The 21042-nt window shown below is 46.5% G+C and overlaps 1 protein-coding gene across 4 annotated transcripts in view; it reads left to right on the top strand.

Annotated features, from left to right (window-relative positions):
• Positions 1–973: 973 nt before the first annotated feature.
• LOC115594512 (actin-binding LIM protein 3-like) overlaps positions 974–21042 on the top strand; it is a 60328-nt gene continuing 40259 nt past the window's right edge. For 2 of the 4 annotated variants that reach the window (XR_003986504.1, XR_003986503.1), the window contains exons 1-2: positions 974–1765; positions 6868–7032. Coding sequence is in view for 2 of the 4 variants with exons in the window: in XM_030438622.1 (XP_030294482.1) it covers positions 1747–1765; positions 6868–7032 (184 nt within the window). In the remaining 2 variants the exon portion in view is untranslated. The remainder of the gene's footprint in view (positions 1766–6867; positions 7033–21042) is intronic. The other 2 variants (XM_030438622.1, XM_030438623.1) reach the window with 2 other exon arrangements.

Below are 21042 nucleotides of genomic sequence, written 5' to 3'. Positions count from 1 at the left end.
ACGACGCCGCGGTCACATGACTTAAAGGTCGTGTTTCGTGTGATGACGTTTAAAGTCCGTGACAACTTCTGTAGTCTCGTTTAGTCACTCGTTAGCAGTCGGCGTTTTTAAGACACATTAGCTCTCTATAATGAAATTGTGAAGACAGAATTTAATGATGTATTTTATGTGTAAAAATCTTCACCTTATTTCAGGCATTTAACCGTAAAAATACACACAAAAAATTCACAGACTTTGAGAAAATGCTACCTGATGTCCAGGTGAAAGGACCGCAGACTTCAGTACTCGTCAGCTTATTCTTGCATATTGCACCTTTAATGTGAAAAAACAAGAGTTTGCTGCCAAATTTCAGATACATGATGAATCATTTTAAGTTAAGGTTTCACAGTTTTTGTATCTTTTCTAAGCGTTTTGTGTAACGCTCATTTTAACCTGTTGTTTGTGTTGATGGAGTTAAACTCAGGATTGTAACCAGAGTTTTAGAAATAAGGAGGTTCAAACACTTTTGCAGACTTTAGTATAAATCTGTGCATTTCTCTGCACTCTGACAGGATCAATAATCATTAATAATAATATCAGTGCTAGAAGAATAAGAAGATAAGTGACAAATATGACCAACTTTAACTTTAATGTATCAAACTTATTCAAACTTATTTATATCACATTTTATAATAACCATCAGTAATTAATGGTGAATGTATAGTTCAGTAATTTGACTGATAAGAAACAATAACATGGTATAAAAACATTTAATAAGTAATCTTAAAGGTTAAAAACAGTTTTAATCATGTTAATAATGAAACACACAGTATTTATTATTATTATTAACATCAACAAGTCGTTTATAAAGCTCGTCACTGCTCGTTTTTAATGATATATAATAGTTTATTTTAATGATTTGATAGATTTTATAAATGTACATCCAGGCTGTAGTTTGGAGCTCCGGCGCTGCGCGGCGCTCTGCCCCCGGGAGAGCAGCTCGTCCTGCCGGTGTGACAGCTGAGAACTCACCGGGCAGCAGAACAGCTCCGGAGCGCACAGAGAGGCGGGACGGAGCGCACTGACTCAGGGAGGGATGGACCTCTGCAGCCGGACCAGAGGACCAGAGCACCGCCGGGGTTTGTTGGGTGGGAGAGGCTGAAGCGGAGGGCGTGAGGAGGTGAAGGAGGAGGAGGAGGAAGAGGAGGAGGAAGAGGATGGTACCAGTCAGTTTCGATTTAATTCCTCAGCCGGCTTCCTTTACGCAGGGTGGAGGGGAACAGTGGTCCTGACTGACAGTGTGATCCGCAGGGAGCAGGGAGAGTCCGGTCCAGACTGAGACAGGGAGCAGGGAGAACCCGGTCCAGACTGACACAGGGAGAACCCGGTCCAGACTGAGACAGGGAGCAGGGAGAGTCCGGTCCAGACTCAGACAGGGAGAACCCGGTCCAGACTCAGACAGGGAGCAGGGAGAGTCCGGTCCAGACTTACACAGTGGGAGCAGGGAGAACCCGGTCCAGACTGAGAGAGGGAGCAGGGAGAACCCGGTCCAGACTGAGAGAGGGAGCAGGGAGAACCCGGTCCGGACTGAGACAGGGGGAGCAGGGAGAGTCCGGTCCAGACTGAGAGAGGGAGCAGGGAGAGTCCGGTCCGGACTGACACAGGGAGTTGACTCCTTCATATCTGGACCTTCTGTCCGGCTGCTGGAGGCTGAACTGAGGGTTCTGGACTGGATTCACTCAGGCTGCTGGACTTCTTCTTCACATCATGAGTGGACCGACCAACGGTGAGCAGTGTGTGTGTGTGTGTGTGTGTGTGTGTGTGTGTGTGTGTGTGTGTGTGTGCTCCTGTCTGATCAATAGCACAGTGTCCTGGGAGGGTTTAACTTGAAGCAGACGTAAACAGCCCTTCACTGAGGTTATTGATCCCTCACTGAGGTTATTGATCACTCACTCACTTATTGACACTGTATTTCATCATGTCATCAGTCAGCTGTGTGTCAGTGGAGGTTAGAAACAGAGGCTGATATTGTGTATTGATCACTGACAGCAGTCATCAGTATTTTCTTTACTGTGTGTGTGTGTGTGTGTGTGTGTGTGTGTGTGTGTGTGTGTGTGTGTGTTGGGATCCATATAGCTTTCTGGTTAATCTGCTCCTCAAGAATAGTTTTTTTGTGGCGGAAGCTGTTTTCAGAAATCAGTTTTTATTGGGATCAGTGATATCCGGTGTGACAGCCGCTCAGATGTTCTGGTGAGCAGAGGAGACGCCTGCAGACGCTCTGCGCTGTTTTCCAGGCAGCCACATATTAAAATGTTGCCGCGTCTAAACATAGAAGCACACAGAGCAGCTTTTTATTAACATGAAACCACCAAGTCCCAAAATCCATTTCCCCCCCAAACAAGCTGAGGCTCTGCAGACGTGACACAGCAGCTCTCAGCTCGGGGAGGTGTTGAACCTGACGGAGGCTCAGGTGATGTTCTGACCGTGTCGGTGTAGCAGAGGCCCGGCTGAGAGACCGGATCCACAGAACTCTCCCGGGGGACAGAAGAGGATTATCTGTCAGCTGACTTCAGATCAGACTTTTACTGCTTTTTATCCATGAGGTCAAAGGTCAGAATGTGTTGACGTCCAACAGTCCAGACTTTGTAGACATTTACAGGAGAATTTGCAGGTAAATAGAGTTGATTAGATTTCATTTTTGATTAGAATTCAATCTGTGGGATCTGATCCGTGTTCCTCACTGTGGTACGTTACAAGGAGAAACAACATCGAGGCGTCTCCAGGTGATTAACAGGTCGATTCTTTCAGATGCTCCTCTGAATCTTTGCATTCTGCAAGTGAGCTGGAAAATTCAAATCATCCAAATGGGGAGTTTGTTTCACCTGGTTTCATTTTTCTGAACAAGGATTTCACTTGATGTGTGTTGACGCCTGAAAGAAGCTCCAGGGAACAATCTGAAGCATTTCTTTCTGTATTTATGTGAGCGGATGTAAAGATGAGACCTGCTCGTCTGTCTGCACGAGCCTGTGGACAATTTGTTAAGGTTGTTTCAATCAATCCATCAATCAATCAATCAATCCATCAATCAATCCATCAATCAATCCATCAATCAATCCATCAATCCATCAATCAATCCATCAATCCATCAATCAGAGGAAACATGAGAAAACAAACAGAACAGAGCCAAAATTTTAAATAATAATAAAACTAGATATAAAAATAATGCAAGGATCGTTGGTAAGAGAGGTTATGCAGGCCACGTGTGTGTGTGTGTGTGTGTGTGTGTGTGTGTGTGTGTGTGTGTGTGTGTGTGTGTGTGTGTGTGTGTGTCTTTGGTTGTCAATGTGCAAAATGTGAAGCAACTTTATTTTAATGGGTCACAGGTTTCATTCATTCTCTCTCTCTCACACATACACATTCACACACACACACACACACACAAGCATTCACAACACACACACACACACACACACACACACACACACACAAACACACACAGGTGGCTCAGATCTTTCTCTGTCTGTGGTTCCAGTCCTTGTGCTGCCATCTGGCTACAGAACCAATGCCAGATTCTGTGGTGGTGCACACACACACACACACACACACACACACACACACAGACACACAGACACAGACACACACACACACACACACACACACACACACACACACACACACACACACTGATGATACAGTTTGTTGGGAAACATTTTTGTCCCAGTTTTATCTTTTTTTCCTCCTGAACACATTTATAGATCCACAACCGTCTCTGTCTCCCTCCTGCTGTCATCAGCTTAACCTACGGGCGTGTGTGTGTGTGTGTGTGTGTGTGTGTGTGTGTGTGTGTGTGTGTGTGTGTGCGTGCTGCAATTACATAATACTCTGGGATGCAGCAGCATTAACTGTAATGTAATTGAACGGAGCAGAGTACAGTGGAGTTGTTGCTCGGTCGATGACAGGAAATCAAATTCAGTATCGATCAAATCTGCTGTCAGCGGGTGAGATGTTCCCTCTGCTGCCGGGTGTGTTGTTGAAAACACAATGGTGTGTGTGTGTGTGTGTGTGTCTGTGTGTGTGTGTGTGTGTGATGCAGAGCGTAAAGAAAGGACTAGTTTCCCTAAGAGGGATTTGACCAGTTTCATAAGCGAGGATGAAAGAGGTTTAATCCCACGGTGCCCTTTTCTGTCTCTCAGTGTTTGTGTTTCAGAGCACAGTCCAGTTATCGCTGCTCTGCAGCTGCAACAATCAATCGATTAGTCGATCAGAAGAAAATGATTCAATGTTTTGATCATCCACTCATCGTTTGAGTCATTTCTCAAGCAGAAATGTCAAATATTTATGTCGTACATTTAAGGATTTCTGATTTTCTTTGTCATTTATGAGAGTAAATGAAGAATGTTTGGGAAACTGTGTCAGTTAGTCTTTTTACTAAACCTGCCTGTCTCTCTACATGTCTCTCTACATGCCTCTCTACATGTCTCTCTACATGTCTCTCTACATGTCTCTCTACATGCCTCTCTACATGTCTCTCTACATGTCTCTCTACATGTCTCTCTACATGCCTCTCTACATGTCTCTCTACATGTCTCTCTACATGCCTCTCTACATGTCTCTCTACATGTCTCTCTGCCTGTCTCTCTACATGCCTCTCTACATGTCTCTCTACATGTCTCTCTACATGTCTCTCTACATGCCTCTCTACATGTCTCTCTACATGTCTCTCTGCATGTCTCTCTACATGTCTCTCTGCATGTCTCTCTGCATGTCTCTCTACATGACTCTCTTCATGTCTCTCTACATGTCTCTCTACATGTCTCTCTACATGTCTCTCTGCATGTCTGTCTACGTCTCTCTACATGTCTCTCTGCATGTCTCTCTACATGTCTCTCTTCATGTCTCTCTGCATGTCTCTACATGTCTCTCTACATGTCTCTCTGCATGTCTCTGCATGTCTCTCTGCATGTCTCTCTACATGTCTCTCTGCATGTCTCTCTGCATGTCTCTCTACATGTCTCTCTACATGTCTCTCTGCATGTTTCTCTACATGTCTCTCTACATGTCTGTCTACGTCTCTCTACATGTCTCTCTACATGTCTCTCTACATGTCTCTCTACATGCCTCTCTACATGTCTCTCTGCATGTCTCTCTACATGTCTCTCTACATGTCTCTCTACATGCCTCTCTACATGTCTCTCTACATGCCTCTCTACATGCCTCTCTACATGTCTCTCTACATGTCTCTCTGCCTGTCTCTCTACATGCCTCTCTACATGTCTCTCTACATGTCTCTCTACATGCCTCTCTACATGTCTCTCTACATGTCTCTCTGCATGTCTCTCTGCATGTCTCTCTGCATGTCTCTCTGCATGTCTCTCTACATGACTCTCTTCATGTCTCTCTACATGTCTCTCTACATGTCTCTCTGCATGTCTGTCTACGTCTCTCTACATGTCTCTCTGCATGTCTCTCTACATGTCTCTCTTCATGTCTCTCTGCATGTCTCTACATGTCTCTCTACATGTCTCTCTGCATGTCTCTGCATGTCTCTCTGCATGTCTCTCTACATGTCTCTCTGACATGTCTCTCTGCATGTCTCTCTACATGTCTCTCTACATGTCTCTCTACATGTCTCTCTGCATGTCTCTCTACATGTCTCTACATGTCTCTCTACATGTCTCTCTACATGTCTCTCTGCATGTCTCTCTGCATGTCTCTCTACATGTCTCTACATGTCTCTCTACATGTCTCTCTACATGTCTCTCTGCATGTCTCTCTACATGTCTCTACATGTCTCTCTACATGTCTCTCTACATGCCTCCCTACATGACTCTCTACATGTCTCTACATGTCTCTACATGTCTCTCTGCATGCCTCTCTACATGTCTCTACATGTCTCTACATGTCTCTCTGCATGTCTCTCTGCATGCCTCTCTACATGACTCTCTACATGTCTCTCTACATGTCTCTCTACATGTCTCTACATGTCTCTACATGTCTCTCTGCATGCCTCTCTACATGTCTCTACATGTCTCTCTACATGACTCTCTACATGTCTCTCTACATGTCTCTCTGCATGCCTCTCTACATGTCTCTCTACATGTCTCTCTGCATGTCTCTCTACATGTCTCTCTACATGTCTCTCTACATGTCTCTCTACATGTCTCTCTGCATGTCTCTCTACATGACTCTCTGCATGTCTCTCTACATGTCTCTCTACATGTCTGTCTCTTAAGCCGCTACATTCTAATGAAAGAGTGTAAGTCGTGCTGATCCTCCCGACAGAGTCACAGACTTTCCAGGAGTCACTTATCGTCCTCCGTCTGATCTGAGTGTGTGTGTGTGTGTGTGTGTGTGTGTGTGTGTGTGTGTGTGTGTGTGTGTGTGTGTGTGTGTGTGTGTGTGTGTGACCGTGTTGTGTCGGCCTCTGTGTGTTTCTGTGTATCGACTAGTGTGTTTTTGGTTTATTGATCCACCAGGATTGAGGAGACCGTGAAAGATGAAGATAAAGAAATTATATTCCGGAGCTGGTAAAGAATCATGTAGCTGACTTGTGGATGAGATTTGTTTAAAGCGTGTAGAAGACGAACCTGAGCAGCGTCTCTCAGACTCATTGTACGTTAAAGCTTTTGTGTGTCTGTCACGCGTCCCTGTGAGAACACAAGAAAGAGAAAATGTGTCAGATCTCTTTTTGTGACAGTCGTTCCACATTTAATCAGACTTTGATCAAATGTTTGAATTCAGCTGAAAGGAAGACAAAAGAGAGGACGTCAAACTGACAACAAGCGACATGTTTTTGATCTCCTCTCCTCCTTTCTCCTCTCTCCTCTCCTCTCCTCTCCTCCTCTCCTCCTCTCTCCTCTCCTCCTCTCTCCTCCTCTCCTCCTTCAGTTCAGTACCAGTCGGGTCTGTATGGAGGCAACAACAACAGCAGCTCTCCTCTCTCCAGTCGAGGAAACTCTCCCATCGTGTGTGAGCGCTGCGGGGAGGTGTGTCGTGGGGAGGTGGTGCGCGTCAAAAACACACACTTCCATGTTCACTGCTTCACCTGCCAAGGTAACAAACACTGCTACACACCTACACACACACAAACAAACACACACACACATGCTTGCATACACTCAGTGTACATTAACACCTCCTCGCACACACACACACACACACACACACGCCCACACTCCACTTTATATTCATTTATTTGTCTATCTGGGACTGATGCTCGTGCTTCCATGTGCGGTTTCCACCCACATCAATTTCAATAATTAAATATTAGATAATTAGCACAAGAAGGAACCTGAAACAACTGAATCAGCTGATGTGAACTGAACTACGACTCTATGAGGATTAATGTCAATCACAAGCTGCGTTATGTGAACCAGCTCAGACAGACCGGTGTCAACAAGTCCAATTAAATGCAACAAAGAAAACTAAGATGAGAGAAAAGTTCTGTATATTTCAGGGCTCTTGATTCTGTCCATTTACATGTAGTTAGGATCAACCTGCCACTTGAATATGTCTGTGAATATTACCGTGTGAAACACAAGGAGCAAAGTTTCTGCTGGTAACATTTTGCTGTTTCCGTCATGGTACAAAACATAAAAAACAACATTGTCATTTCTGTAAACTTCTGATATCTACTTGATATCAGTAGAGATATAAATAATACGGCTGAGATGGTAAATGGTACCAAAACTTTGTGCTCGCGCTCCTAAAGTTTCCAAAAGGAGCGTCAGTGCTCCTGACAGGAAACATCAGCATTATCATGTCTGAACGCTAAATTATATCAGCGTAAAGAATGGAAGCGAAAGGGAAGTGAAGCAGCTGGAGTAGCTCTGTTCAAACATAATCTGTCTACCAGCACCTCAACATTTGATAATTAACGCACTAAATGTCATTTTATAAAATTCCTACACAAACCAAAATGTCAGTTAGCTTTTTACCCCGCCAAGCTAATCATCTGCTGGCTAGCTTCATATTTAAAGCACAGGAGAGTGTTCTTACCTTATTCCAGGCAATAAAACAACTCAAATAAATGTATGTTTTGATGTATATTTACACATATTTTGTGATTTTCAGCTACTTTCTTGTGTTGAAATGATCAAACAATCTACAATCAGATGTTTTAAATATTAATGAATGCGTAGGGCGACTCAAACTAATGGAAACACACTGACATGAAATAATATCTTGTTAGAAATTCATGTTTTTGTAATAACGTACAAAGAAATAAGTTTAGCTGCTGGCAGAATAAACATAATAACTCAAATGATTATTTAAGCCATGCAGCTAAATAATTCGTATTGAGCCAAACCTTCATGAGCATCAATACAACACTGCAGCCGTCAGTATATCCATACGTGTGTGTGTGTGTGTTGTTGTGTTTACACGTGCAGAGTCTTTGTGTGTCTGTGCATGTTTGAGCTCCAGCTCTGAGCAGGTGGGACGCGACTCAGCAGCCAGCCGAGCGCTGCAGTCAGCAGGTTTTCAGCTCAGACTCCGACCAGCTCACCTCCTTCTCACAGCTGCAGGACAACAACACCTTCTCTGTTTGATCTGCCAGAAACATCCCCGAGTTCACTCAGCCTCAAAGCTGCGAAGAGAAAACTGCAGATCTTGTAAATCACCTGAGCTGAAGTTACAGGCCGGGTCGTTTGTTTGGTTGAATAATTGATTGTGTGATCGACTGATCGTTTGCTCAGTCGAAGCACTTGTTCCCTCAGAGGGGAGACGAGCTCGATGTGTCTGCAGAGGAGTTCTCTCGCTGATAATAAAGTATTTATTATCACTGACGATTGATCTCGCAGAGTAAGCTTAATGACTTTGAGCTTATGGAGCGTGGGCGGAGGAGACATCAGCTGATGAAGTGGACGAGAATGTGATGGGCAGCTTTCAGGAGACGAGCGTCTGTCATCTCTTTCCTCCCCCTCTCTTCACTCTCTTTGTTTGTAGCTGTGAATGTCGCAGAGTTACACTGAGTCTTTGTGTGGTGACGGTGTAATCTGCTGTTTATGTGGCTGCCTGGGACTGAGGAGAGAGGGAAGCGAGGAGAGAGGAGAAGAGATCTGGGTTGAATGAGAAACAGAAACAGAAGAGCAAAGTGAGATGGATGAGACGGCGGCGCTGTGACTCCAGATTGTCTTTTATTGGGCAGCGCAGTGAATAATTCAGGTGGTGTGGCCTGAAATGTTCTGTAGGTCCTGCTGGACTGTAAAGAGTCACGTCTGATACATAAACCTTCTTCTCATGAGTGCAATAAAACCTTTATATGCATTTTAAGCGAAACTCTCGCCAAAATGCAACCTAGGCTTTTTTTATGAATGTATATGAGTCAAACCTTCGTGTAAAAGCATAATTACGACTAAAGAGGCACTTTTAAGATTTACCGTATTTTGGTTTCGGGTCAAACTCATTTTAAATGGGAGTGCTACATAGTGTTAATTTTGACAGCAAATTCTGATTTAGTCTTAGTCTTTTGAATAACACACCATTTAGTTTTAGTCATATTTTAGTCATCTGAAATCTTTTAGTCTTAGTCTAGTTTTAGTCGACTAAATATAAGAGTTTTAGTCTTAGTCTAGTCTTAGTGAGTGATAAATCTCTCTCTCTCTCAATTTATTTCAATTCAAATGGCTTTATTTGCATGAGGCAACACTGTACATATTGCCAAAGCATGGGTTTGGAAATAGAAAATAATAACAATAAAGGAAAACTATATTTACAACTAATTACTTATAATCTATACTGTTGGTGATACTGTAACTATGATTGACTCAATCATAGTTACAATCAATTAATCTCAGTCAATAAGTAATTAATAACAATGAATCAATCAGTTTGTGTCAACTGAAAATGTCATGTCATGTCTCTCTCTCTCTCTCTGTAAATGTCGCTTCAGTTTGTTGGTGTTTTTGCTCCACACGGTTTGCAGACGGTCTGGCTGTCATATGTGAGGTGTGCCCAGATATCAGTTCTACGTTTTCGTCCTGGACTTAGCTCCGACATTCCTGTTGTTCATGAGGCATGCCGTTGCCCTCGGACCGGGTGCACTGCAAACCGTTAACGCTAGCGTCTTGCTAACGAGCGAAGTCAGCGGAAATCCGCCAAAGCTGTGCAACTGAATATCATGTAAACAACCTAACTCTTGTGAAAACGTCCACAAAACTGTGCGAAGTTCTGCAATCTCGCCCTTCTGTGTAAATGCTGCTGCCTGTTTAGCTTGCCGCGGCTTTTCAGAATGGCTCTGCTGTAATCTGCATCGGTCAACCGGCCCTCAAGAGATTCTCTCTGATTGGATCTCTTCTCCATTCGTCCCATCCTAACATTTTCGTCTCGTTTTTATTCGTTGACTAAAGCGTCAGTTATATTTCGTCACAGTCTTCGTCATTATATCTGACTTTTTATTTAGTGTTCATTTACTTTTCGTCCGTGAAAAAGGTTCATTGACGAATATTTTTCGTCATAGTCTTAGTCAACGAAATTAACACTGGTACTACGGGCACTTTTACGATAGTGTAACCGAGATTTAGGGCGCCTATACTGAGTGAATAATAAAATAATAAAAGGACACGAATGGCCGTCTTCAGCGGCAACAGTGCCGTACTTTATTTCTCCTCCATTGTCAACTTCCGCGCTCGGCAACAACAACCACACTTCCGGTCACCCCCCTTCACAATAAAACTACACCTCCTGTGTGATGAATACATGGCAAATCTAATGAGGGCTGCCACAACAAAAAGATAGGTTACATACCTCCCTCCCTCCAAAAAAAGAAACGTCCTCGTTTCACACATGACCAGCATCAATTAACAGGTCAAATGTAAGACACATACACCTTCAAACCCTTAAGGAGTAACAGTAAAGAGCAGCACATCCTTCCTCATAACCTAACAGTACCGTCTTGAGCCTGCATAACAGAAAAACAAAACATAGATCCCTACAGGCCTTAATCAAACTGCAAATACAGATAAGACCCCCCCCCCAAGAAACACAACACTGCGTCACACATTATGCATACATTCAAAGCATGACATTCACTGAACAGTCACAAAGTCCTTGAAATGAACAGGCTGCCTCACAGCTCTCCCAAACCGAGACAGCCGTGGTGGGGGCTCACTCGAACCCGTGGCAGACTCTGACCCTACACCACCCGCGATGAGTGGTTCCTCAGCCACATGAAACAGTCCATCTTCCAGCCGTGAGAGGACCGAAGGAGGGGAAGAACTGCTGAGGGAACCGGGAGGCAGAGGCAGTGTGTATGGCTTCAGCCGATCGTAGTGAACGACCTGCTCATGTCCGTCAGAGTCCAAAGGACAGCCAATGCGATAGGTCAGACCAGCGTCTTCCTGCGAGCCCAACACAGCCAGGATCCTGAACGGGCCCTTCCAGTGAGGCGCGAGTTTCATCCGGTCCTCCGTAGGATTACGGAGCCAGACCAGATCCCCCACAGCATAGGGCCTGTGACGGGCTGTTCCATCATGATACAGTTTCTGTTTCTCCCGGGCACAGGTGCTGGACCGTCTGGCAGCACCGAAGGCAGTCTCCAGTTTCTCCACCAACGAGGTCACGTAGTCCCCTTGAGATGAAAAGACCCCCCAGCGGCCCCGCTGTGATGGCACCAAAACATCCACTGGGACCCTGGCTTCGCGTCCATGAACCAGATAGAATGGGGTGTAACCGGTGCTGGCATGAACAGATGTGTTGTAGGCAAAACCCACAGATTTCAGGTAATCATCCCATTCTCCACCAGTGGCAAGCAACGCCTTCGCCAGCTGACTAATAAGAGTCCGATTAAAACGTTCAACCATGCCATCTGATTTGGGATTGTAAGGGGCTGTGCGGGTCTTAGTGATCCCCAAAAGTTGACATAGTCTCTGCACAATCTCCGACTCAAATTGCCGGCCCTGGTCGCTGTGAAGCGCCTCTGGGATGCCATGTAGCAGCACATAGTCGTCAAACAAACACTGTGCTACTGACTGAGCTGTCTGGTTAGGGAGGGCATACAGATTTACAAACTTGGTGAAGTAGTCTTCGACTACTAACACATATCTGCTACCTTTAGAAGTCATTGGCAGTTCTAGAATGTCTGTGGCCACTCTCTGAAATGGTCGGCTAGCTTGAACCCCCCCCATCGGTGCTCTGTGCCGGGGCACCGGGGCCCTGCGGGTTTGACAGGGGACACACTGCTCACACCACTGCTGAATATCTCCAAACATGAAGGGCCAGAAATAAGTCTGTCTCGCTCTCTCCCATACTCTGTCTGCTGAGAAATGTGCCGCAATGGGACCTCCATGCAGATGCTGCAACACCTCTGGGACAAGCGAGGAGGGCACAACCACCTGACAAATTGCACCCCCCGTGGTGGGGGAGTTCACCGTCCGACATAGAAGACCATTCACAACAGAGAGACGAGGAAATTCAGTCCACAATTTACGCAGCCGCCGAGGCTGACCTCTCATCTGGTCCCGAGGAGGCCGAGAACCATTACTTCCAATCCAGTCCAGTACTCTGCTAGTGTCAGGATCAGCCCGCTGCAGCTCCGCAACGCCAGCTCCATCCTGTGAGAGTGAAGACAAGAAAGACAAGTCATCTGGCTCCCTGTTCATGTCCCTATACTGCCCCCTAGTGGTGGCATCGGCGGCCTGGAGAACGCCGGCTGGTAGGTGCGGCCCAGGGGGGTGTGAGGGGGGAGCAGGTGCCTCCTGTTCTGAGTCTATGGTGTTCACATGAGCCGCCATTTCCTGTTGACGGCTACCTGTGGCCTCAGACTCATACTCAGGGGGTCTCCGCGAAAGAGCGTCAGCATTAGCATGCTGATGTCCATGTTTGTGTTTCATGACCCAGTTGAAAGGGTCCAGTTCCAATATCCATCTTGCTCTTCTTCCTGTAGGATCTTTGTCAATGGACATGCCACGCAGGCCCAACAGAGGCTTATGGTCTGTTACAATGGTGAAGGCTGCAGCACCAATGTAATGCCTGAACTGGCGCACAGCCCACACTACAGCCCACAGCTCTCTATCAAATGTTGACCAACGTTTCTCAGTGGCTGACAGGGACTGACTGGCATACACCACCACTCGTTCAAGTCCATCTTTATCCTGAGCTAACACAGCCCCCACCGCTTCCATGGAGGCATCCGTGTACACTTTAAAGGGGATGTTGAAGTCCGGCATAGTGACTACAGGGGCAGCGGAGAGCACCCCTTTCAAGTACTCAAAGGCTGCATCACATTCTGTCGTCCACTGGAAAGGCACATCTTTACAAGTTAAGCGGTGCAGGGGTGCGGCGCGCTGTGCAAAGTCTCTGACAAAACGGCGGTAATATGAACAGAGTCCCACAAAGGCCCTCACCTCAGTTGGATTCTTGGGAGTGGGCCAACTCCTCACTTTGTCTGTGTTTCGGGGGTCAGGCTGCAGGCCATGGCGGGACACCACATGTCCCAGGAACACTACATGGTCTCTAGCGAGGTGGCACTTTTTAGGGTTAAGTCTGAGGCCAGCTGCCTGAATCCTGGAGAAAACCTTGCGGAGGCTGCAGAGATGGTCCTCAAACGTAGGGCTGTATATCAAGACATCGTCGAGATACACCATACACACCTGCCAGGGAAGTCCCCTCAGCACCAGCTCCATCATACGCTGAAACGTGGCAGGTGAGTTGGTGAGGCCCATCGGCATCGACCGCCACTGGTAGAGACCCCGGCCGGTGGTAAAGGCTGTCTTCTCGCGGTCCTCTTCTGCGACCTCCACTTGCCAATAGCCGTTCGAGAAATCCAAGGTGCTAAACCAGAGGGAGCCGGCCAGTGCATCTAACGTGTCATCCACTCTGGGGAGAGGATGACAGTCTTTCACAGTTATACTGTTCAAGCGGCGATAGTCAATGCAAAATCTCCACTCACCGTTCTTCTTCTTAACAAGAACGACAGGTGCGGCCCAGGGGCTGAAGCTTCCCTCTATCACCCCATCCTCTAATAGGGCCTCCACCTGCCTATCAATTTCCTCCTTCTTATCTGGAGAGGCACGATAGGCCCGTTGTCTTATAGGAGGATGGTCGCCTGTCTTGATGCTATGCTTGATGAGGGTGCATTTACCAGCCACTCCTTTCGTCATGTTGAATATCTCCTGGTGCTCTGCCAGCAGAGCAGCTATTTTTTCTTTTTGCTGCTGGCTGGCAGGAGACTCTTGCAGGGACACCAAGGGCAGTTCAGTGGACGAAATAGCAGAGACTGTCTTGACCGGAGCATGTGTGAGTGGCACAATCTCTGATTCGTCCACAGAGAAAAACTCCCCCAGATGTGTCCCCTCTCTCAGTGTAATGTCCTGATGTGTGGGATTTAACACACGGGCCAGTGTAACCCCTTTCTCCACGGAGGTCACCGCATGAGCCACCACACACTCACATTTGTTCTGGATGTTGGGCTTTAAATAGCCCACAAAATCAGGAGACTGGTCCACGGGCCTGGTCGGTGTCACACAGACCGGCACCAGCATTTCACTGAGGGGAGGCAGTGTCGTGGCAGTGGTTATAGAAACGTTGCAACACTCTGGAATCAAGTCTTTTCCACACAGGAGCGGGACGATCGTGTCCCATAGCTGCAGTGTGCCATGAGCATAGTCCAGAAGGGCACGGTTTGGAACCAGAAAGTCCAGGCCCAGTAGTGCTGTCTGTGTGGACCCCCGAAGCACGTGGAACACATGCTGCCAAGAATTATTTCCCAGATGTAACGTGGCTGTTATGGTCCCTAAGGTATCCAGCATCTGTCCATTCACAGCCCGTGCAGCAACAAAGTCAGCTTTTAGGGGGCGCTTGTGCAGTGTTGGGGCTGTTCTGCGGAAGTCAGCACTTATAAATGACTCTGTTGCGCCTGAGTCCACCAGGATGTTGACTTCAGTCCCTTCAATGCTCCCTCTCACGTAGGAGGTGTGCTGTTGCCCTTTAGTGTCCTGTGTCAGTGTATTAATTGTGGGGGAAGTACCTGTTTCCTCCTCCAGGGGGCCCATAGGGGATGTAGCTGATGTCTGGGCCGCAACACCAGCTACACCTCTTTTCCCGGCTGATTGGAGGTGTCTTCCCTTCTGGGTGAGAGGAACCGTACTCCTCGGCGTCTCTGTGTGTCATCATTAAAGGGGCCCCTGGGAGGTCGAGGACCACGCCAGGTTGGAGAGGGCGCTCTGTCATCATAGGTCGCACGGGGAGGCGGTCTGTCCCCGGGGCCCCCCTCTGCTCTCTGCTCAGGCCAGCGACGGTCCGGTGACCGCCCTCTCGGTTCGACCCGAGGGCGACGTGACTGGCAGCCCTGTTCCCCACACACACACTGACAACCTGGGGAAGAGGTTCTCCACTCATCCCTCCAGCTATTGACTCTCAGACGCTTGTTTTCTTCCGTCATACGTCTCATTTCCAGCTTCATTTCTCTCATGTCCTCAGAAAGTTTCTCTATAGCTTTGTACGCACCTCCTCCCTCCGAAATGGAGTGCACCATGGCAGTTGCACTCCCCCCAGGGGAAGCGTGGTGTGCTTGGAATTTGACATAGTCCAGTTTCAAAGTCTCTCTGGCCATTTCACATCGGGCAGCGATGATCAGGGCCTCCTCCAAGTCAGTAGCCCCCTGCTCGTGACATTTAGCTCGCAGAGTTGGGTCGAGCCCCGCCAGGAACCTCCGAAATTTCTCCTCTTTTTGGGCTATGTCACCATAACCTGGGAAGGCTTCTTGCACTAGCTGGCTTATGTCCGCCGCATAAACGTCCAAGCTCTCCCCTGGAGCGCGGGGGCGAGCCGAGAGGTTAGCTCTGAAACAATCTAGAAAATGTCTCTGTCCAAAAGCCTCAAGCAGCTTCTCTTTAACTGCAGGATAATCAGCCTGAACGGCCGCTGGCAGGCTGTCCCACAGGAGAAAAGCAGCCTTGGTCAGCCGTGTTGGCAAAATTCTCACCAGTTCAAAGTCATAGTCATCGCTGGTGCCTCCCACGAGTGCTCTCACAGCCACTTCGTACTGTCTGGCCCAGCAGGGGAAACTTTGCTTGTCTTCTCCGGTGAAGGGCGGCGGGAGTTCGATCCTCACTCCGCTGGCTAATGGCCTCTCACCGCGTCGCTCTCTGTCACGCAGTGGGTCCTGGTCAAACTTCCACATATTTGCAGCTTCAGTCGTTTTGTTTCTTCGACCCGAGCTAATGACTAACCGCGAAGTGCAGGTCTGACGACACGGCATACACGTTATGCTAATTACACTTGAACAGCTAAGCTAACGATGCTAGCGGTAGCTAGCCACTTCGCTAAACTTCGGCGAACTGTTTCGGCGGTCGTTAACGCTTGCTATCCACGTAGGGAAAATCCCACCGCTGCCACCAATGTAACCGAGATTTAGGGCGCCTATACTGAGTGAATAATAAAATAATAAAAGGACACGAATGGCCGTCTTCAGCGGCAACAGTGCCGTACTTTATTTCTCCTCCATTGTCAACTTCCGCGCTCGGCAACAACAACCACACTTCCGGTCACCCCCCCTTCACAATAAAACTACACCTCCTGTGTGATGAATACATGGCAAATCTAATGAGGGCTGCCACAACAAAAAGATAGGTTACAATAGCATCAAAATCTCTACTTTTAAAACAGTAAGAAGTCTCGACACAACATGAAACTTTGCTGGTAGTATCACCAGGGTCTCTACACATGAACACGAGCATTGAGAACATTGTTTGTGTACACAGAGTTTACTAAAAAGAAGGTTTTTGAACAACTCACGTTAGCAGTAGCTTGTTCCGCTCGCCGCCGTCCTGCCAGTGGAGAAGTGTCGATCTCAGAATGTGACGTAACCTGGAGGACAGTTAAGGTGGAACTACTGTCTTCCTGCAACAACTATCCACGCGAGATCTCACGTGACTTTTCCAGCTTTTGATTTTAGTATTGTTTCTTATATGAGGCTCCTTTTTCAACTTCAAGGTCAATATTGTTTTTCGCTCATGACAAAACAACGAATTATCCTGCATTTATATGGAACTAAGCTTTAGGAGCGTTCCACCTTAACTGTCCTCCAGGTTACGTCACATTCTGAGATCGACACTTCTCCACTGGCAGGACGGCGGCGAGCGGAACAAGCTACTGCTAACGTGAGTTGTTCAAAAACCTTCTTTTTAGTAAACTCTGTGTACACAAACAATGTTCTCAATGCTCGTGTTCATGTGTAGAGACCCTGGTGATACTACCAGCAAAGTTTCATGTTGTGTCGAGACTTCTTACTGTTTTAAAAATAGAGATTTTGATGCTAGTGTAAAAGTTCCCGTAGCACTCCCATTGAAAATGAGTTTGACCCGAAAACGAAAATACGGTAAATCTTAAAAGTGCCTCTTTCGTCGTAATTATGCTTTTACACGAAGGTTTGACTCATATACATTCACAAATAAAGCCTAGGTTACATTTTGGACGGTGCACAATATGTCAGCAGTGACATCACAGTGTGCAACAGAGAGTAGCTACTCTAAAAACACGGCTAGCCTCGTTTGTTTCTTAAAAACTGACATCCATAGAGAGATTTGGTCTCATCTTGAAGATGATAGTCTGAAAATCCACATTCGACGTTTTGATCCACAAACGTTGGACACAGTTCGAGCTGAGATGATGTTTTTATCTGACAGGAGTCACGAAGGTTAAAAAGGTTTTGACCTCAACGTGTACATTAGAATTAAATATGCAACTTTCAAAAACGTATCAACAAGGCCTCTCTCAGATTTTTAAAGGTGTTTTTATCGTCTATGCAGATGCACCTCACTCCTCGTCGAGTCATTCCAGTCGTCTTTGGAACAAATTATATCTCAGCTTCTATTGGATGGATGTCTGTGGTGTTTTGTACAGACATTCATGGTTCTCTGAGGATGAATCCTTGACGTTTCCTTGGTCTTTGGATTACCATGAAATCCCCGACATTTAATCTGACAGAGAAATCTGCTTTGTGACGAAGAGATGACTAATATATAAACGGTTTTGGAGAAATCTTTTTTCTCGTATCGAACATGTCAAACTTACTGGCTGTAAGTATATTTCCTACATTTAAATATAACACTTGTGACATGTTGAATTTAAACTCTAAGAGCAAATAGCCGAGTGGATGCAAATTAAGTTCTCGACGAGGCTGATGATCTCTCGTAAAAAAAGAAAGAAAAATGCAACTCTGCAAATATCTTTTCCACGCTCATAAAACCTCTCATGAAATATGGAACACATTCATAAATTTGCCCTCGTTTTAAAGCAAATGGAGCCAGTTTCTTGGAGTGTCCTGCTGTGTATGCAAATATGTAGTCATAACTCTTCACTTTGGACTGATGAAGCTCGTTCTAACAGTGTGATCCAGACTGTGGCACATGTCTGTTCCTCCTCTCTTCTCCACCTCTGTGATCTGTCCATTCATCCCGATCACACTCAAATGCAAAGAAGCTACACGGAGGAAATCCATCCCGTGTTGATGATCTGAATAAATGAGGGAAGACAGTGACAGGACGGCAGACGAGCGCTGGACGGACAGATCGATGGACTCATTGATACCTCCCCCGGGTCCTCCCTCCTTTCTCTCCCTCCACATCCTCCTCGCCTCACTCTGCTGTCTGCTTCTCTTTCTCCTCACTCGCGATGCTTTCTCTCCTCCTCCTCCCGCTAATCTCTCCCTCGACTCCCCTCTTGCCTTTCTTCTCTTTTTCTCCGCGTCTCGTCTTCTCGCCTCGTCTCTAAAATAATCCTCTCCCCTCCCAGAAAATTCCACCATGTTCATCATCTGTGACCTTACAAAACGTCTTTTTTTTTGTTGTTGAATAAACTCAGCTCAAACACTGTTTCACAAAACGAATGTACCATTCAAATCCCATTTTTCAGATTGAGTCTCCCCTTAAAGGTGATGTACAACAGGCGCACACTAATTCATCTGGACTCCAGGGGTCTTTACCTTCCCAACAGAATACAAAACAGACTCACTGATTCTTCCTACAGCCTGACCCACTTTGGCTCGAAACCAGTTTTGTGTTTTCGTTGGTGCATTCGGTGCATTTTATCAGCGTCAGTGTACTCGCAGCCGAACAGACAGTCACGGATGGCTCGGCTCTGTCTTCAGAAGAGACTTCAAGGGCAAACGGTGAAGCATTAAACGCTGCATCAGCTCAGCTGTGCTGCACTCTGTTGTGTGCGTCCTCACCGGAGTGTTTGCACAGTCGGTCATTGTGCTGCTGTTCTTATATAAAAGAATATATCCAGCAGCTAAATCAGAAGGATGAGACAGTCAACATGTGTATCAGGCCTCCAGGAGTTTGTCTTTCTTGCACCCATCTTCATTTGTATCGCTTCCTCTCCCTCGACCCTTCCTTCCTCGTGCCGGTGGCAGTAAACAAAGAAATCATTATCTGTTGTCTTTCTGCCAGCGGTGTGTGTTTGTGTGTCCAGACCTCCAGCAATATACTCTTAATAGGCTACAAATCACAGCTAACAGATGTAGAAGAGCAGAATTTAAATACTGCAGCTGAACCAGATGAGCAGCAGGGAGGGGAAGTGAAGAGTGGAGCTGATGGAGCGCTAGATACTGGGATAAGAGGGAGGGGAGAGAAAATGCACCGCGCCTGATTTTATTTACTGATTTCTATTTATTTTATTTATTCCTGACCTGAAATTTATGTTCTGTTTGCTTCCTCTAGATGCTCCTGATTCCTGTTTTTCTACATCTACAGTCGGAAGTTAGAAAAATAATAAAGATAACCCGACAAAATAATGTAAAAGCTCTGCGGAACAGAAATATCTGTATGTCAAAACTACTTGACAGATGGTACAGATACAAAGTAGTAGGAACATCACACATTTACCCTTCAGCCCTGCACCTGCACATTTTTGTGGACATTCAACCCTGAAATGTGTTTCTTTATCTCACAAGAACTCAGTGACAAAAGACCGAAATACAAAACACCGAGGCAGACAGCAAGATGTGACATGAAGCTTCATCCACTGACTGGCAGACAGTCTGGATGTCAACAAACACAAAGTGACAAAGAGAGAGACTTAAATACACAACAGCTGATGAACTAATGAAACACAGGTGTGCACTCAGAAGAGGGCGGAGCTAAGACACAAAACAGGAAGTGGAGGTCAGAGCACAACACAAAAAAAAACAAGCAGAATCTAAACTGACAACTAAAAAAACTAAAATTTCTTACAGTTCAAAGTTATGAAAAACTTGATTCTTTGACTTTATGATACTCCAACGTTTTTTCCATCTATTTGCCTTTATTCAAACCTGAAATTCATTGAAGGCTGGTTGTCACTATGATGATGTCAAATAAAGAGAAAGAAAACAATCAACACTGTCCATTAAAAACAAGCTACAGGTCACCATGGTCACTGTGGTCACTGTGGTTACTGTGGTCACCGTGGTCACCGTGGTTACTGTGGTCACTGTGTTTACTGTGGTCACTGTGGTTACTGTGGTCACTGTGGTTACTGTGGTCACCGTGGTTACTGTGGTCACTGTGGTTACCGTGGTCACCGTGGTTACCGTGGTCACTGTGGTTACTGTGGTCACCGTGGTTACTGTGGTCACTGTGGTTACCGTGGTCACCGTGGTTACTGTGGTCACCGTGGTTACCGTGGTCACTGTGGTTACCGTGGTCACCGTGGTTAACTTGGTCACCGTGGTTAACCTGGTCACTGTGGTTACCGTGGTCACTGTGGTTACCGTGGTCACCGTGGTTACTGTGGTCACCGTGGTCACCGTGGTCACCGTGGTTAACCTGGTCACCATGGTTACTGTGGTCACCGTGGTTAACCTGGTCACCGTGGTCACCGTGGTTAACCTGGTCACCGTGGTCACCGTGGTTACTGTGGTCACCGTGGTCACCGTGGTTACTGTGGTCACCGTGGTCACCGCGGTTACTGTGGTTAACCTGGTCACCGTGGTCACCGTGGTTACCGTGGTTAACCTGGTCACCGTGGTCACCGTGGTTAACCTGGTCACCGTGGTCACCGTGGTTACTGTGATCACCGTGGTCCCCGTGGTCGCTGTGGCTGCCAGTCACAGACAGCTGGAGGGCACCTGAGGGTTCTGCT

Source organism: Sparus aurata, chromosome 13 (genome assembly GCF_900880675.1).
Source record: "Sparus aurata chromosome 13, fSpaAur1.1, whole genome shotgun sequence".
Classification (NCBI taxonomy): domain Eukaryota; kingdom Metazoa; phylum Chordata; class Actinopteri; order Spariformes; family Sparidae; genus Sparus; species Sparus aurata.
The sequence above is the reverse complement of the archived record's forward strand: the minus strand, read 5'-3'. Positions and strand labels throughout refer to the sequence as shown.